General features: G+C 38.2%; 2 protein-coding genes across 6 annotated transcripts; one reads left to right on the plus strand and one right to left on the minus strand.

Moving 5' to 3' along the window:
* Window positions 1–4,088: 4,088 nt before the first annotated feature.
* Window positions 4,089–15,676, minus strand: foxm1 (forkhead box M1). Of its 3 annotated transcripts, none has more exons than XM_063004568.1 (9): window positions 15,555–15,676; window positions 12,614–13,065; window positions 12,381–12,520; window positions 11,321–11,512; window positions 7,207–7,335; window positions 7,020–7,076; window positions 6,710–6,761; window positions 6,282–6,451; window positions 4,089–5,218 (listed from the first exon to the last, which is right to left on the minus strand). In XM_063004568.1, the coding sequence occupies exons 2-9, from the start codon at window positions 13,032–13,034 to the stop codon at window positions 4,517–4,519; spliced, it is 1,863 nt and encodes a 620-aa protein (XP_062860638.1). In that variant the 5' UTR covers window positions 13,035–13,065; window positions 15,555–15,676; the 3' UTR covers window positions 4,089–4,516. The 3 variants fall into 3 exon arrangements, with proteins under 3 accessions (XP_062860638.1, XP_062860644.1, XP_062860652.1); XM_063004574.1 differs by lacking the exon at window positions 15,555–15,676 and adding an exon at window positions 14,973–15,033; XM_063004582.1 differs by lacking the exon at window positions 7,020–7,076.
* rhno1 (RAD9-HUS1-RAD1 interacting nuclear orphan 1) lies at window positions 15,522–18,148 on the plus strand. 3 transcript variants are annotated; one of them, XM_063004597.1, is made up of 4 exons: window positions 15,522–15,816; window positions 15,897–16,090; window positions 17,212–17,809; window positions 17,932–18,148. In XM_063004597.1, exons 2-4 carry the CDS (start codon window positions 15,914–15,916, stop codon window positions 17,964–17,966), a joined length of 810 nt encoding a protein of 269 aa, XP_062860667.1. In that variant the 5' UTR covers window positions 15,522–15,816; window positions 15,897–15,913; the 3' UTR covers window positions 17,967–18,148. The 3 variants fall into 3 exon arrangements, with proteins under 3 accessions (XP_062860667.1, XP_062860675.1, XP_062860660.1); XM_063004605.1 differs by lacking the exon at window positions 17,932–18,148 and having other exon boundaries at window positions 17,212–17,442; window positions 17,618–17,800; XM_063004590.1 differs by having other exon boundaries at window positions 15,524–15,816; window positions 17,212–18,148.
* Window positions 18,149–19,337: the final 1,189 nt, after the last annotated feature.

The raw sequence follows: 19,337 nt of genomic DNA on the forward strand, positions 1-19,337 counted from the left end.
TGATCTGAATGTAAAATGTAAATAGTATAGAAATTATTAAAAGGTACGAATGCTTTTTGATACCTTATGTAATAAAAAAAAAAAAACTATTAACATTGCATGACGTGATCATTCATTTTTTATATGTATATAAAAATATTATTTATGTATGGTTTGAGTTTTTAATGCCACGGCTACACTGAAGTTATATTATATTCATGGTAGGATATGTTAGCTCTGGTATATTTGGTCAGAGTTCTTATCAGGAGCTATCCTTGACCTGAGTATTGTTTATGTATTCACTTATAGACTATCAAAGTTTAGTAGTCACTTATTAAATATCTTTGTTTAAGCTACATTAATAAGTGTGCACTGTGTGGCTGGAAACTTTTATTAACTATATTTGCAACCCCAAATCAGAAAAAGTTGGGACAGTATGGAAAAATGCAAACAAAATAAAGACGCAGTGTTCCTTACATTTACTTTGACTTTTATTTTATTGCAGACAGGATGAACCTTGGATATTTCATGTTTTGTCTGCTCAACTTTATTTCATTTGTTAATATACCTCCATTCCTGCATTTCAGGCCTGCAACATATTCCAAAAAAAAGTTGGGACGGGGGAAATTTAGGGCTAATAATGAGATGAAAAAACTAAATGATGTGATTCCAAACAGGTGATGTCAACAGGTGATTATTATCATGGTTTGGTACAAAAGCAGCATCCAGGAAAGGCTGAGTCTTTGATGAGCAAAGATGATCAGAGGATCTCCAGTTTGTCAACAAATTCGTGAGAAAATTATTAAAATGTTTACAAACAATGTACCTCAAAGAAAGATTGGAAGGGATTTGCATATTTCTCCCTCTACAGTGCATAATATCATTAAACCATTCAAGGAATCGGAAGGAATTTTGGTGTGTAAAAGGCCAAGGATGCCCGTGATCTTCGATCCTTTAGACAACGCTGCATCAAGAACCGCCACTCAACAACAGCTGATATAACCACATGGGTGAGGGATTACTTTGGCAAACCTTTGTCAAGCACTACAATACAGAGTTACATGCACAAATGCCACTTAAACTTTATTGTGCAAAAAAGAAGCCTTATGTTAACCATGTCCAGAAGCGGTGTCGACTTCTCTGGGCTCGGGCAGCATTAATGCAGAAAAGTACATCGAGATCTTAGAGCAACATATGCTTCCTTCAAGACGTCATCTTTTCCAGGGACGTTCATTTATCAACAAGACAATGCAAAACCACATGCTGCACACATTACAACAAAGGCATGGCTGTGGAAGAAGAGGGTACGGGTAATGGACTGCTTGCAGTCCTGACCTAAATCACTAAATCACTTGGTATCCTCGGTGCCAAAACGTATTTTAAGTGTGGTGAAAAGGAATGGCAATATTACAAAGTGGTAAATGCTTTACTGTCCCAACTTTTTTTGAAATGTGTTGCAGGCCTGAAATGCAGGAATGGATGTTTATTAATAAATGAAATGAAGTTGAGCAGATAAAACATGAATATCTCAGGTTCATCCTGTCTGCAATCAAATAAAAGTCAAAGTAAATGTAAGAAACTCTGTGTTTTTTTTTTTGGTTATTCACATTTTCCATGCTGTCCCAACTTTTTCTAATTTGGGGTTGTACTTTTTTTTTGGGGTTCACTAGCATAATGATTTAGCCAGAATTAGATCTGTTAATTTTTTTTGAGGAATGTACCTACACAAATTCAACTTCAGTGGGTTTATGAAGCAACATATTTAATATCAAAGGTTATGTGTAGCTTGGTTGAACAGAATAAACATTCATACTCTATCTATAAAGCTTTCAGTGAACGTCCTAGTACTTAACTAAAATGACTGCGGAAAGTTTCTTTGGTTTTTTAAATCCCTTGTTATTTTATTGAAAGTGATATTGTGATCAAGAAAATCAAAAGGCAGATGTTATTGAGACTTAAAAAATAAAAAAGACACAAAAGCTTTACAGGCTGTGATGCTGTTAACATTCATGAATGTTAAACATTAAGCTATGCATGCAAGAAACCAGGGCTGGGTGATACTCTGAACATACTAAAACAATACAACATTGACTATTCATTCATTCATACAAAATTTGGGAAAACTAAATAAATTAAGTATACAAAATAAGTTTTGTTAGGAAGTGTTGTGCTTTTATGCATTTATGGTGTATATTTTACCTAATGTGGCAAAAAAATATTATTTTTTTCAGTTACTATCAATAGTTGCTTTAACTGATCATGGTCATTGTGGGTAATGTACACATACTGGCAACACATTCATGGCAGGGTAAAACACATTTACTAAATCACTCACTTGTGACTAAGGGTAATATAAATTAACAATCCACATACTATCATAATTCTCAAGAAGGGATGAAACCGGATAACCCCAAAAAAAAAAAAAAAAAACACATAGACATGAGACGAACATGACAAACTTTACTTTGTCCCTAAAGCTGTGTTAAACTTAAAGCACATTAAAACTTCCAGAATGACAAGATCTAATATTTATGTCAAATAACATCTAAAATCACTGTTATTGTGCTCTTGATCATAGAGTGGCACAGCAGATTAAAAACCGGCCTCCATATACTAGCTGTGCAGAGTTCAGCATGCCTTCTGCTTGACTATTCAGGTTTCTTTTGGGTATTCCAATTACCTCCCACCACCAAAGAGACTAACATCAGGTGGATAGGTCAATTGCTGCCAGCTGTAAGTCAACGTAATGGGGTCTGAAGGGGTACCCTGTCCAGAAAATCTTGCTACAATGTGCTCAATGTTTCCAGACAGGCTTTGTAGCCACTGTAAGTGAATTCAGAATTAAGAGGTTATTGAGGATGAATGACTCTGTATCACCCAGCCCAATCACCCTGTATAATCTATAATGTTAAAAGTGCTTCTCAGCATAAAATTACCCAAGTACCAATACAAAACAGTTAAGATGTTAAAGTAAAAAATACAATTATCAATGTACAAATGTTGAATATGACTTGTCATATTTATTTTATGCTCATGTATTTGTTTTTAAATCCCCAAATGTAAACTGTTTGCAAGAATTACAGTTTTATTATTATTCCCACCGAAAGCATCACGTTTGCAAAGTTGTGGTAGTGTCTTGATGGGAATTCCACTCAATGTTTTACCTTTTAAAACAACTGAACACACACACACATTATATATATATACACTGATCAGCCATAACATTAAAACCACCTCCTTGTTTCTACACTCACTGTATCAGCTCCACTTACCATATAGAAGCACTCTGTAGTTCTACAGTTACTGACTGTAGTCCATCTGTTTATCTGCATGCTTTGTTAGCCTCCTTTCATGCAGTTCTTCAATGGTCAAGACTCTCCCAGGACCATAACAGAGCAGGTATTATTTGGGTGATGGATCATTCTCAGCACTGCAGTGACACTCAGATGGTGGTGGTGTGTTAGTGTGTGTTGTGCTGGTATGAGTGGATAAGACACAGCAATGCTGATGGAGTTTTTAAACACCTCACAGTCACTGCTGTACTGAGAATAGTCCACCAACCAAAAATATCCAGTCAACAGCGCCCCATGGGCAGCGTCCTGTGACCACTGATGAAGGTCTAGAAGATAACCAACTCAAACAGCAGCAATAGATGAGAGATCGTCTCTGACTTTACATCTACAAGGTGCACCAACTAGGAGTGTCTAATAGAGTGGACAGTGAGTGGACACGGTATTTAAAAACTCCAGCAGCACTGCTGTCTGATCCACTCGTACCAGCACAACACGCACTAACATACCACCACCATGTCATTGTCACTGCAGTGCTGAGAATTGTCCACCATCCAAATAATATCTACTCTGTGGTGGTCCTGAAAGAGTCCTGACCATTGAAGAATGAAAGCATGAAAGGGAACTAACAAAGCATGTAGAGAAATAGATGGACTACAGTCAGTAATTGTAGAACTACAAAGTGCTTCTATATGGTAAGTGGAGCTGATAAAATTTACAGTGAGTGTAGAAACAAGGAGGTGGTTTTAATGTTATGGCTGATCAGTGTATATATATGTACACACTCACACATACAAATTACTGTGCAAATTACTCTTAAGTACATTCCTTCAAACCTTACATTTAACACTATCCCCACTATTATCTTTTAAAAGTGGAGAAAACACTCAAAATTGCCACATATACAAGAATAAACAGGCAGTTAGAAAAAAGCAGTAAGAAAAATCTATATAAATATCAAAGTCACATAGAAGACAGACAGATGCTGTGAAAATTAGTGTGGGCAGCTTATAGAGGGCAGTAGAAAATATTGGGTGTATGCTAATATTACTCAAACACTCCTTCCTTCGAAGCGCAGTGGACAAGCATACTTTTACTTAAAACACATTTATGAAGATGGACATGCAGCTCCAAAAATATTGCAGACAGGAGGAAGGTACATGCTTGTGTATAAAAATACGACAGATACTGAGGCAGTAGAAAGCATGTGAGCAGCTTGAATAGAGAAATAAATGACCTCATATGGCTTATTTTAGGTCCGGAATGAACTGCGACCAGCTGATGTTTGCCATGCCCAGGTCATCATCCTCAAGGCCAGAAAAGCTGATGTCCACCAAGATTTTACTCAAACTGTCATTCATGGTATCCAGAACAAGGCCCTCCGTGAACGAGCGGTTAGCACCACCTGACTGCCCCTCTCGGGAACAAGACGTGAGCAGCTCGCGGGGCGAACTGAATAAGGGCAGATCTTTGAAGGGTGTGCTACTGAAACTCAAAGACACCTGCTCATGCCGCTGAGGTGTACGGATCGGGCTGAAATCCAGAACGCTGCGACCACCTTTGCCGAGCGGTGTGATCTTCCAGGGTTCCATCTTGCTGGGTGTGGAGGAAGCAGGGTTACTGCTCTTGATTGGTGTTTTAAAAATGTAAGTTTCACTTTCAGGCTGTGGTTGGCATGAGGGCTCTGGGTCTGCGTCTGCCTCTACCTCCACTTCCTGGAAGGTGGAGATGTCCGAGGCGACACCCGAGTCAAAGAAAGTGCTGTCGGGGAGGAGCAGGACGGGCTCCTCTTTAGAGGGCGGCACTAGACGCTGCTTACGACGAGAGCTGCTTATCTCCTTTCTACTGCGGCTGCAGGACTCAGTACTGATGGAAACGCAGACAGACTCATCCTTCACTTCCAAAGATGGAGTACACAATGAAGATGAGCTTGATTCGCCTTGCATAACCTTTCAAAACAGAAAAAACAACAAAACAGCTTATTTAATGTTGGTTTATGCTTACTTCACAGATCAACACTGGCTTCAGTAGTAAAGGCTAGTAGTTTTAATAATATTTAAAAATATATGAAGTATATGATCAATATTTAATTATCTTAATGTTCAAATTTTCAATTGATAAAATTATGCATTTATTGGCAGGTATTTGTAAACACTTGTCTTTCGATACAATGAAGCAGAGTCATTTTAGACAATTTAAGTTAACTTAAGTGGAAAAGATAATGCAGATATCTGTTACCTAGGGATTCACTATGTCGGTGACTTAAAATCCTGTAGTGTGAAAGGTGTTGCAATCAGGTTGTGATTGTTGTGAACGCAAGACACAGAAGGAAAACCCAGGGGGGAGTTGTAAATGTGTGGGGCATAATATAGTTTCTATCAGAATACATCGGCACACACACAAGCTTTACAGTATTTGTGACTTACCGTCCACGCCAAACCATCGTACCATCAACCAACGTGGCATTGCAAAAAAAAATAAAAATATTTATTTGACTTTCAACTCTCTCTGCAGAACAGACCCTGCTGGCCACATAGCCAAACCCACTCCTTCACCCAGATTCATTTATTTTTTCTACATGCTTTTACACTGTATATCAGCTCACAAACACCTTTGATCACTTGCTTCATGTCGACATGAATTTTGGACACTGCATCATTAAACCCCTCGTCACTTCTCGCATGTGTCTTCGGGACAAAATGTAGTTTGGGAGCCCAGACAGACTTTACCCCCAATCGCGTAGTGTGAAAACCACAACGACTTAAAAGATTCCCAATTACAAGATTTTGTGTAGTGTGAACTTAGCATAACCTTTCAAGAACCAGATTTCTCTTCTTAATGTGCTGACATTCATCAGAACAGACGCCTATTTACTACCATGTCCTCTGATTTAATTTCTCTTGATTTAATCAAATGATAGCCAAGAATTTCATCTGCTCTGACTTTTGAGAGTACCAATGACAAAGCATAAAATAGAATACAATGCTTTACTTTGTCCTGTGCAGTATTTACCTTGGGAGCGATGCGGACCCTCTTGCTTCCACTGCTGGAGCTAGAACTGTGCTGAGGGGTAGACAGTGGGAAAGCTGGAGTGGAGGGCAGGATCAGTGACTGAGTCAGAGGAAGCTGAATGGGCACTAGGTACGAGTCTGTACGAGGCAGAAGAGGCTTCATCTTCCTCTCTGGAGGCAAGAAATGTTTAAGAAAAAGCTTGTAGTTAATTGTTCAAAAAAAAGCATCTTTAGCCAGCATGCAGCTTTGCATTTTGTCAAAAAATCCTACCATAAACACTAAATCATATACAATATAGAACATGGCATAACCCACAAACCAATCAGTTTTTAAATAAGTAGAGCCCCTTCATTTTAGAAAAAGCTAAGATAGTTTGTAAAATGCAATAAAATAAGAATCTGTCATTTGTTAATTCTGTTTTTACCCACCTGTGGTGCCCGGTGGAGCTTTTCTAAGCTCAGGCATAACTCGTTTCTGTTGCTGTAAAGACAGAAATCTTGTTTAGTTTCAACTCTGTCAGCCTAATTACAGTTCCCCTGTTACAGAACCTTCATAATCTAAGCAACAGCGACAAGTGATAGACACTATGAAAAGCAAACACAAAACATATTTATAGACATAAACTGGCTTCCTGCTGTCTGCCTGAAAAAAAAAAAAAAAAAACGATGAAGAGCAGAGTTTCCTCCCTGTCTGACTGCTGTGAAAAGAGGGAAAAACTGAAGTTAAAAAAGTTCTTACTTGTTGGTAACAGACCTGCAAGGTCTGAGAGAAAGGAAGGGCTGGTTCAATCACAGGCTGTAAGCAGGCCAGAAAAAAAGTGTTGCCATATTTGTTAGAAAATCAAATAGAAACAGTCAACATACCACCATTATAATGAGTGTGTTTGTGGTTTAAAAAAATAGACAAAATATGTGGCCATGCTTACCTTATATACTTGATCTAAAGTCAGACAACGATTTGCCTCTGGTTTAATGGTCCAAAAAGAAATCTTAGCATCTGGCGTGGTCTCCCGAACAAACATATCATGCAAGGAGAGGTTATGGCGAATAGAATTCTAACAAGAAAACAAAGCAGGCAAAAACATTAAAACTTCATTTAACCCTTGTGTGAAGAACATATAAAATAACACGTTTTTAATGAGTTCACACTGTACACCCCCCTACACATTTATTTCACACATGGTGGCCCGCAGGTATAAAAGTGTGCCTACAGAGAGACAGAGAGAGAAACAGACAGACAGACAGGCAGAGACAGACAGGAAGGCAGGCAGTCAGAGACCGACAGACATACAGAGAGACATACTGATACACAGACAGAGAAAGAAACAGACACAGACAGACAGACACAGCTTACATGCATCAAATTATGTATGTAACACACATACACACACAGTAAAGCTGACCCTCATGTGTTGTATAGGCTAGCATGATCCAACATAGGTAAATAGTAAATGTTAAACAAATGTTGTCTTTATTGCTTGTAAACATCTTAAAGTAAACATCTGATATTTAGTATGTTAAATAAGTTATGGCTGTACTGATTTAAAAACACAATAATGCGGTGGATCCACCAGACCAGCAAACATTGGCTGAGTAACAAAACTATGAACACCACACAAGGGTTAAAGCATTTAGTCATGAATGTCCACCTTAATATTGATTCTAGGATGACTTTTTCCATACACATTAACAAACAAGATCTAGAACTACAGAGAAAAAAAATCATTTTTAAGCAGCCAGAGAGATTTAAGGATCATAGTCAGCAAAATAAATTAATGATCTTTTCCATTCATATTATTGAAAGTTTATTTAACCAGTTTATACAACTGGCCACAACGTTGCAAATATGCAAAGACCAACAACTAAATTAAACTGTTAACAATGTACAACCCCAAATCAAAAAAGTATGAATCCAAGATATTTTATGTTTTGTCTGGTCAACCTCACTTCATTTGTTAATATATATCTATTCCGGCATTTCAGGACTGCAATACATTTCAAAAAAAGATGGGATGGGGGGAATTTAGGGCTAGTAATAAGGTAAAAAAAATGAATGATGTGACTTTACACAGGTGATTGTAATAATGAATTGGAACGAAATCAGTACCCACGGAAGGTTTTAAGGAGCAAAGATAAGAGATGGAGATTAAAGGAAGGAAATTAAACTTGTGCATACACGTATATACTGTACATATGCACAAGTGTACAGTACAACAAAAATCTTTTTTTTCCCCCACATATCTCAGCTTGTTTGGAAGCTGGGGTCAGCAATTGTATGGTGCCACTGGAGCAGACAGGGTTAAAGGCCTTGCTCAAGGGCCCAACAGTGGCTGCATAGCAGAGCCTAGATTCAAACCGACAGATAGTCTAAAGCTCTACCCACTAGGTTACCACTAGGCAGAGGATGACTAGTTTACAAGATTTGAAAGAATTGACATATTTCTCCATGTACAGTGCATAATATAATTAAACGATTTAAGGAATCTGGAAAAATGTCAGTGCGCAAAGACTAGTGTCAGTGCAAGCCTAATGCCATGGACACACTACACGATTTCCAAGGTCATGAGATTGCTGTACTGTTTACACCACATAACTTGATTTCTTGTAATCGGGAATCTTTAAGTATTTGTGGTTTGTACACTTTATGACTGATCAGCAAAAAGGGGGATAGTCATGGTTAGGGATGCACCGATCCAACTTTTTCAGTTCCGATACCGATCCGATACATATACTTTGCCAATCGGTCGATACCCGATACCGATCCGATACCATTGTTGAATTAATAAACCGTATACTTTATCATGTGGGAAAGACTTAAGGCATCAGGATTGACTTAAACATTACTAAGTTTGCAAAACAAAATATAATTAACACAGATATACAGTACAGGCCAAAAGTTTGGACACACCTTCTCATTCCTGTGGTTTTTCTTAATTTTTTTTTAAATTTTCTACATTGTAGATTAATACTAAAGACATCCAAACTATGAAGGAACACATATGGAATTATGTAGTAAACAAAAAAGTGTTAAACAAACCAGAATATGTTTTATATTTTAGATTCTTTAAAGTAGCCATCTTTTGCTTTAATGACAGATTTGCACACTCTTTAAAATTTTCTCAACCAGCTTTATTAGGTTTCCACCTGGAATGGTTTTCAATGAATGTTTGTGCCTTGTCTAGAGTGAATTTTTGGAATTTGATGCTTTTTTAATGTGTTTGAGACCATCAGTTGGGTTGTGCAGAGGTAGAGTTGGTAAAATATAAAACATATTCTGGTTTGTTTAACACTTTTTGGTTCACTACATAATTCTTCATAGTTTGTATGTCTTCAGTATTAATCTATAATGTAGAAAATAAAAATAATCAAGAAAAAACATTGAAGAGAAGGTGTGTCCAAACTTTTGGCTGGTGTGTCCAAACTTTTGGCCTGTACTGTACATGTACTGAACTGCTATTTATTTGTCAATAAAATAATAAACAATTGTGCAGGACCTTGGCACAGCATTCAAATTCAAAATAAAAAGGCAAACTTCTTAAAATATTTTAAAATAAATTAAATGTATCAGCTGAAACTGAAGTAGTTACACAAACAGTAATCAATCTTATTTTTTAAATATGTAGTGTAAACAGTAATTCAAAATCTAGCAGCGGAAGAAGAACCTGAGAATAAATGAATACCTTTGTACAATACAATCAGTAATCAAACACTGTAAACGAGCAAACGTCTAGTGCAATTCAACATAAAGGGTGTGTTCGAAAAGCTAGCGATCTCTCTACATAGACGCATTTTACGTCATCCTGTGCGCGCTCCCGAGAAGGAGGCTGTTCGAAATCTTCTCTCTTTCTCTCACAGAAAAATAAACATGGCTGACGGTGCGGACAAACGAATGGAGTTATTATCAAGCGTAAATAAAATATTACTGATTTTTAACCTGTATAAACTTGTACCGAGTGTTTTTATTTGCAAGTTCGGGCTTGTCAGGAAATGTAACCGTTATCGGTACCTGAAGGGAAATGTTATATTGACGTTAGCATGCTGTACTACCTCAATTCATTGGTTTTAATGGCAAGATGCTAAATGCTAAACGCGAAACCCGATGGAAGCGCTGTCTAAGTAGCGCGTTCGAATAATATTGACTTATTAGAATCCTCTCTACTGAGGCAGCGTATCGGCCCCATGGATCGGCCTAATTATCCGATACCCGATCTATCTCATTTTGGTAATATCGGCACCGATATCCGATCTTAATATCGGATCGGTGCATCCCTAGTCATGGTTATAATAATATTTATCTTATTTCTACAACTTATTTACTGGATCCACTCTGTTTCTTGCATTCTCATTGGCTGTAGCTGGACACTTACTGTCCGTCATAACCTGACTGCAAAACTTTTCACACTACAGGATTTGATGTCGCAGACAGGTCCAGATATTTAGCATGCTACATATTTTATGGACTCTGCGTGTGATCTGCAATTCTCAGCACAATTTACACATAGCGACCGAGAGTACGGGTACTGGTCTGGCCTGCCTTCAATCCTGACCTTCCCCAAACAGAGAATGTGTGGAAAGGTTTGAAACAAAAAACCGACAATAACTCCATACCGTTGCACACCTTAAAATGTGTTGGCAAGAAAAATGGGACAAAATAACACCCGAAACATTTCATCCCTTGGTATCTTGGTGCCAAAATGTATTTAAAATGTTGTGAGAAGAAACGGCAACATTACAAAGTGGTAAATGCTTTACAGTCCCACTTTTTTTGGAATGTGTTGCTGTCCTGAAATGCAGGAATAGATGTATATTAGCAAATGAAATGAGCTTGACCAGACAAACATTAAATATTTTGGGTTTATACTGTCTGAAGTAAAATAAAAGTCAAAGTATATGTAAGAAACACTGTTATTAATTTGCATTTTCCATACTATCCCAACGTTGTCTTTTTTTTTTTTATCATTAGTGCTATATTTTAATAACCAAAGAAAAATAAATCACCTATCCACATATTTAGGACTACTTTATTCTACAGTATATTACCTTCCAGCCTGGTTTAGCCACATTTCTGAAGTAGGGGAAATGGTCCTCTATCCAGTTATAGATTTCCTTTAGAGTCATCCTCCTGTTTTCATTGCTGTTGATTGCAAATTGGATCATGGCCATGTATGAGTAGGGTGGTCTTTCTAATGGAATTTCTTTACCTGCAACCACATCTTCCTCTGGATGCCTGAACTGTAGGGAGAAATTGTTAACAAAATGAAATCTTTGAAGGAGTCAATTTGGTGAGTCAACACCACACTTATCAATCATTTATGATTCTTCTATTCATTAGTCAAGTCAATTTTATTTGTATAGCACTTTTTACTATGAACATTGTCTCAAAGCAACTTTACAGAATCCAGGATCAACAGACCAAAAACCCCTTATGCCAAGTTCACACTACACGACTTTCCAAGTCATCAGGTCACTGTACAGTTCACACTAAACGACTGGATCTCTTGTAATCGGGAGTCTTTCAAGTCGGTGTGGCTTTCACACTACACGACTGATCAGCGATAGGGGGTCACACATTACACGATCTATCACCAACTGGAATAGCAGGCGAATGTGCAGACAGTGCAGCATAAAATTAAAGAGAAAAATAAATGAATCCGAGTGGATTTGGCAACGCGACCAGCAGGGATTGTTTTGTTCTGTAGCGATAAATAAAAAATAAACATTTTTTGCAATAGTGTTGGTATTATGGTTTGGCGTGGACGATAAGTTCACAAATATTGTAAAGCTTGTGCGTGTGCCGATGTATTCTGATAGAAACTATATTATGCCCCTCAGCACACTCATTGCCAGTCGCAACCGACTGATCCAGATATTCAACATGCTAGATATCTCTCCTCACTCTGCGAGCTGCTTGGATCGGGTTGTTGAGTAGTTCACACATAGCGATTGAGAGCCGAGTTTAGATCGCCGAGCAAACGCTGAGTTGCTCTCGAGCTGCCACATCTAGCAGTGACCAGTCCGCGAGCGAAAATCAGGGCAAAAATCGTGTAGTGTGAACTAGGCATAAGTGGTCCTCTATTAGTACATCTACTTGCATACATACCTGGGGATGCTGTAAAACACCACCTGGAGTCTCTATAGTAGATCCTTTCTTTGCTGGCTCAGGGTATGAGCTCATTTTTCCCAACCACTGGATGTTTGTCAGGCTCTCATCTAACGGACTGCACTCTGCTTCTGTTTTCACTGTTAAAATAAAAAAAAATTTTACTGTAGTGCTACATGTAAAGTTTTAATTCTCAGATCATGCAAATAATGTACAATACACAATCCCCTTACAATTTCCTCTGTTCATCAAAGGTTTGGAATCCATCATCACACTTTCAGACAGACATTTCTTCGGTTCAAGACTGCTTTTTAAGGTGATTGGTGCAGACGTTGAGGTGGCACCAGATCCTTTCTCAAAACCACTGTTGCCACTTAGCAAAATGAACTTGTTTGGCCCCTGTGCACCGTGTTCCTTTCCTTTTGCAGTAAGTGCACCAATTACACTCTGAAGATCTGCAGTTTTTGGTATGACAACCACTTGTGTGTTAGGCATAGCAGGATGGTCCATGACGCAAATACCATCTGGACAGGATTGAGCACTGGGTGTTGGGGCGGTCTTGGTCTGTGGTCCATTAGCTTCATTTCTATGAAATGGCAGCTTCCTCCTCTTAAGGATTAAGGGTCTTCGTGGACTTTGTCTCATCCTGTTCATATCAGTGTGATCAGGTTGTCGTGGTGACTGTCTAGAGAACAGAAACAAAATAATAATAGTTGTAACATTTGCATAACAGACAATATGCACAGTTTCCCATGAAACATCAGGTCTACCTGTGCTAGAAGTAAAACATGTAGTAACTATTATTTATTCTTATGTTTTGCATAAAATAATTTCCTGGTTAGGGTTGCAGCAGGTACGGTTCCACCAGTTAACACTGTAAGCAGAATATCATGGACAGGACTTTCCTGATACGCTACTGATGAGAAAAGCTATGAGTATTCTAGACAGTCTGTAAAATTAAACTAAAAACCAAACACTGTCCACGGTATGTATGCCTTTTAATGTGACATTTATATGTGCAACTGTGGTACTGGAGCAAACACAAAAAATTCCAAACATTAATTTTAGGATGGATAAACAGAACGTTTGCCCTTCCAAATGCCTGTGTTAAGTAGCTAGTGGAGACAGTGATCTAAGGTATATAATATCATCTCCAGGGTGGCCAAGACAAAGCCCTATGTGTAGGACCAGATTTTGGAAAAACCAAAACAAGCAATTCCCCGAAGCATCAGAGAACTAGAGGCAGCATTCTGCCAGTTTACATGTCAAAAAAGTAATATAAAGGGGAGAAGGGGTCATCTCTTATAAAATAAAGATTAATAATACAAAGTTGCAACGATTATCAAGATGATTCATTATGCAAAATAATATACGTTGATGAGAAAATGCACAACCAGCAGAAGACATAGAAGAGTTTGGACACAAAAACATGACACTAATAGTAAAAAAAACCTACTGGTTCTATAACCAAATTTTAACCAGGATCTGATTTTGTCCAAGTAAAGGTAAGAAGAGTTTACCTCTAGTGGGAATCACTTATTGTTCTAATATTTAAAATGTAATGCAAAGTGATATGTGGCATAGCTAATGCTATTGGATATTTATTTTCTGGCAATATACCGGACGGCACGGTGGCACAGTGGGTGTCGCCGGCACAGTCGCCTCACAACAAGAAGGTCCTGGGTTCGATCCCCAGGTGGGCCGATCTGGGTCCTTTCTGTGTAAAGTTTGCATGTTTCCTCCCACAATCCAAAGACATGCAAGTGAGGTTAATTGAAGACACAAAATTGTCCATGACTGTGTGTTTGACATTAAACTTGTAAACTGATGAATCTTGTGTAACCAGTAATTAGTGTTTCTGTCATGAATGTGACCAAAGTGTGTAAAACATGACGTTAAAATCCTAATAAATTAATTAATAAATCTGGCAATATACCAAGGTGTGGTATGTACAAGTCTGCCCTGGTCACCTGAAGGCCATGATCCTTTCCAGTGTATTTTTTCAGAATATATATTTTCAGTGAATCAGGCAGAACATGTTGAATCCAACACAATACCAATACAACAATTCTAGGCCAGCATAAGACAGAGACATCCTCAATAGGCATCAAGTTATGCAAATTTTTTTTATTTATTTGACATTAAAAGAGCATGCTATATCTAAAATTATTGTAAACAAACAAAAAGAACTTGATAAATTGCCTAATAATTGACGTTTTTGTTTAATTTCGCAGCTGTGTTTAACAAAGATAGGGCAGTGATAGCTCAGTGGTTAAGATACAGGACTAGTAATCTTAAGGTTGCCAGGTCAAGCCCCACCACCGCCAAGTTGCCACTGCTGGGCCCCTGAGCAAGGCCCTTAACCCTCAATTGCTCAAAAATTGTGTTCAGTCATAACTGTAAGTCGCTTTGGATAAAAGCGTCTGCTAAATGCTAAAAATGTAATGTAAACAGACGACAGATGTAGCTGGCTAACTGCATAAATGCTTGACTTACATATTTACTGTAAATGGTTACTGGATTACATGTTGGATGAAGTGCCACCCTTTAAGATAAACAAACGCGGATCTACCTTGCAAATTGATCACATACCTTCAAACAAATCCGTAGAAATTGATTACGATTGAACGGTAATTGTACCTGGCAGTTATTGTGTACACGAGTTTTGAAAATAAGCAATTGTAGTGACGTATTTTCTTATGGAACATAATGCCGTTAAAGTCGATCATCGCCTTACAATCGCTGTACTATTAACGTTGATCTGATTGGTGTAAAAAATATTGTTTTTCTCTAGAAAACTAAAATTTGATGGGACATATTAATGTCATGATTTGGCTAGCTATGGTTAGGTTAGCAGTGCAGCAGTATCGTCTGCAGCAACTGCAATGGTGCGATAGACATGCTAACACCAGGCTAACGTTATTTTAGTTCGTAAATAACTTTCGATCACTGATCCGGACTATTATAATTAAACAGCCGACCAAGTGAATACAAGTGGTGAAATAATGCGCTGATTTAAATCATTTAAATGTGCGATCGCTTTATTAATTAGCACATGAGGCTAACACAAAAGCACTACTATGAAAGCTAACTTGACTCACTTATTCGACTCGTTACATTTGCAACACTGACACTGAATCCATAACCCTCCGATTTAAAAGAAGTTAAGCAAACCTTCATATTATGTCAGTTTTGAGTTTATCATACGTCCTTTATTCTCCTGCAGTTGTGAAACTCAGAACGATGAGACCAGTCATTCCTCTTTCTCCTACCGGAACAGCAGGCGAGTTTGAATTTTGGCGCTGCCCTATTGATTTGGATCACGTGACCAGAGTCTATCCAATACACGCAGGCCATGGCTTGTTTGCAACCGCTGAGGGAAGATCCGTGTGTAGTGTATTTACTCTGAGCTACACGCTATCAAGAACGAAACTCGGTAGTTTGTACAGCTTGTTAACTAGTATATGTATATCACGTATGTATATCATGTATACCAGCCTTTACTTTTCATCACAGGGTTAACATGAAGTCTGATGCCTCGCGGGACGCGAAAAAGGAGGCTACTGAATCCACTAAAGTCTCAGCTGTCGTTCGCCGAGCAGCCAAGAATAGGAGCCAAACACGAATATGGACCACAGTTACGAAGTGCCATTAATCCCAGGTCTTTTGTGTCAGAACCATCACGCCAGGACCTTCCCCTTACAACCTGGGTAAATAGGGGCAGAAACAAATTATTCTATAAATGTTAAGTTTGTGGTGTGGTGTCCAACTGAAACAGTGGCATCCTAGAAAACGTAAACGTGGGTTTTACAGTAAACAAGTGCATGGACCACTTTTTAAAAAGCTTTTCTTAATCTGTTGGTTGCCAGCATTATAGTTGGAACGAATTGGAACGTGTTGATATCTCAGATTGCATAAGATTAAAGCCAGAAAACAAGGGGAATAAAAAGAATACATAGAGAGCTCAGCAGTGGTAGAGTATGTGAGCACTTTTGATGAGATAGGTGATTGTGTGTATGCAAGCATGCATTTAATAGTGGTGTGAATACTTTTGCTCAGACAGGTGATTGTGTGTGTGAAAGCACACAAGCATGCTCTGCAAATGCTATTGTGCTACTAGGTGGTTGCCAAGGTGTGCTCATTGGTTGTTAAGGTTTTCTGTAGCTGTAGGTTTTTAAGTAGTTGATACGTTTTTGCTATGTGGCTGCTATGATAATAGGTTAATTGCTAACGTCTTGTTAAGCGGTTGCTAAGACATTGCTTGGTGGTAGTGTATTGACGTGGCTAAGCTGTTGCCAGGTGGTTGCTAAATTGTTGCTTTTAGTCAGCTGTAATGCTAAGAGGTTAGTTGCAAGGGGTTGCTTTTCCAATGTGGTCATTAGGTGTTGGTAGGTGGTTGCTGAGGTGTTTCTAGGTGGTTCCCACGACATTGCTAGGTGGGTAGTAGGATATAGGGGATGTTTGCAAAGGTGTTTCTAAGCAGTTGCTCATGAGTTGATTGCTATAATGCAGTTATTCCAACTTTTTTGAATTGTGTTGCAGGCCTGAAATGCAGGAATTGGTGTATATTAATAAAAATATCAATTAAATTAAATTGACAAGACAGAACATTCAATATTCATACAGTCTGCAATAAAATAAAGGTAAAAGTAAGAGCACACACTTTCCCCTGCTGAAAGAACCAAAAGATTTCACTGGTGCCAAGTTAGCATCTTAGGTCTATAGAAGTCTCTTATATGTGGTGAACAAAATCATTATTTAGATATTGAATTTACATATTATTTCTTGTTTTATTTGTAACATGTGGTGCACTTGGTTTTGTCTACTGTAGGTTTCTCCCCAATTTACCTCGTTTGAAGTGAAAAACGTCAGACGTGGAGGGCGAGGAACGAAGAATCTGTTTTCGACAAGCACCTTGAACACAACTACACTTTCAATTTTGCCACATGCTAGAAAAACTACTGTCTGCAAATACCCTTCTTTGTTATTTAAAACAAGCTCCTCGGTTCCTCATAGAGGCCTCCTTGAAAGAAGGGCTGCATCGTCTATTGGTGATCCTCAGGTAATAAGGCATCCTCAGGTAATAAGGCATCCTCAACAAGTGTCGGATGTTACTGTCACACCCTCTCGGATTGGGTTTGAAGGTGAAAAACAAAATGTGCTGGACTCAGTTCATGCAAGTACATCAAAAGGGAGTTACACACCTGACAACACTTCTCTTATTCCTCCTCACATAGAGACTCCGGAAATATCACACAGCGACCAACTTCCTTCATCTTCAATTCACTCCATTCTCTTTTCACCAAACCAACCAAAGACTCCACCAAGAACTGTAAACATATTAGTAAAAGACACACCTGAGAAGGACTATGGGTTAAAGGTTACTTGGAGAAGGAGGAAAAAAATGATGAATTTACTAAAAGAACGAGGTCAGCTACTTGTCAGTGAGGCAGTTATAAACAATCAGTGGTCATAGATTGTAAATGAAAACTATTGTTTTGTTTGTACTGTATTATTAAGTGAACCCTTTAATGTGTTTTTTTTACTACAGGGATATGCAGGGATTCTGACCTGAAAAGAAAATGAAAATTAATGTTTAGTTGATGGGTGTTAAACTATATAAAAAACGTGTTGGAAGAAATATACTAAAATGCTAAAACTGTCTTGGCTGTATGCCACTAAATCTGTAATGTATAGTTAATTATTTATATTGATTAGTTTTTGATACTGATTGTATGGTCAGAACTGTTGAAATGAAATACAGAACACACAAGTATAACCATTTGTGTGCCTTTTTTATTTAAAATTTATTTAAAAACCCTACAATCCTGTACCACTCTTGGTGTAAATATATGTCATAAATAATTAAGTGTTAATGTTACAGCAGCTCCAGAACAGAGTAAATACAGTTAAAAGATATATAAAATAAGTATAGTAGATGTTTATTTGGATTTTAACGTCATGTTTTACACTCATTGGTTACATTCATGACAGACACACGGTAGTTACTCGTTACATAAGGTTCATCACTTCTCAAGGTTATATCAAACACAGTCATGGACAATTTTGTATCTCCAATTCACCTCACTTGCATGTCTTTGGACTGTGGGAGGAAACCGGAGCACCCAGGGGGAACCCATGCAGACATGGGGGGGAAAAGGACCCGGATTGCCCCACCTGGGGATCGAACCCAGGACCTTCTTGCTGTGAGGCGACAGTGCTACCCACTTAGCCACCGTGCCGTCGGTGTAGTATAAAAATATATACTATATGGGCTCTATAAGGACAATCACTATTATTAAGAAGTATGACCAATTCTAACTATACAGGTTCAGCAACAAGATTGTAGTGTACATGACCAAATATTGAGTAACAACAGTACATATAAATACATGTGCTCTGTGTAATGTTTCACAAAGTAAAGTGGGGGGGAAGGATCTATGAGTGGGGGGGGGGACTGCATGAGGACAGTCTGTATTCTGCATTTTTTTTTTTATAGTCTTATGGCAGTTGGCACAAAAGAGTGAAGTTATCTGTCTTGCTCTTGGGTGGAATGAGACTAAATGATCTGCCCAGCCACCACAGTTCCTCATTGAGAGGGTGAGAGCGATTGTCCAGGATTGCTCTGATTTTTCTCACTGTCCTTCATCCTTCTCTCAGCCACTACCTCAAGACTGTTCAGCTCCAGACCCACCACAAAGCTGGCTTTCGTTACAAGTTTATTCAGTTATTAATAGATATAAGTAGTAGTAGATACACTGATCAGCCATAACATTAAAGCCACCTCCTTGTTTCCACACTCACTGTCCATTTTATCAGCTCCACTTACCATATAGAAGCACTTTGTAGTTCTACAATTACTGACTGTAGTCCACCTGTTTCTCTACATACTTTTTAACCTCCTTTTACTCTGTTCTTTAATGGTCAAGACCACGACATAGCAGGTATTATTTAGAT

Source organism: Trichomycterus rosablanca, chromosome 1 (genome assembly GCF_030014385.1).
Source record: "Trichomycterus rosablanca isolate fTriRos1 chromosome 1, fTriRos1.hap1, whole genome shotgun sequence".
NCBI lineage: Eukaryota > Metazoa > Chordata > Actinopteri > Siluriformes > Trichomycteridae > Trichomycterus > Trichomycterus rosablanca.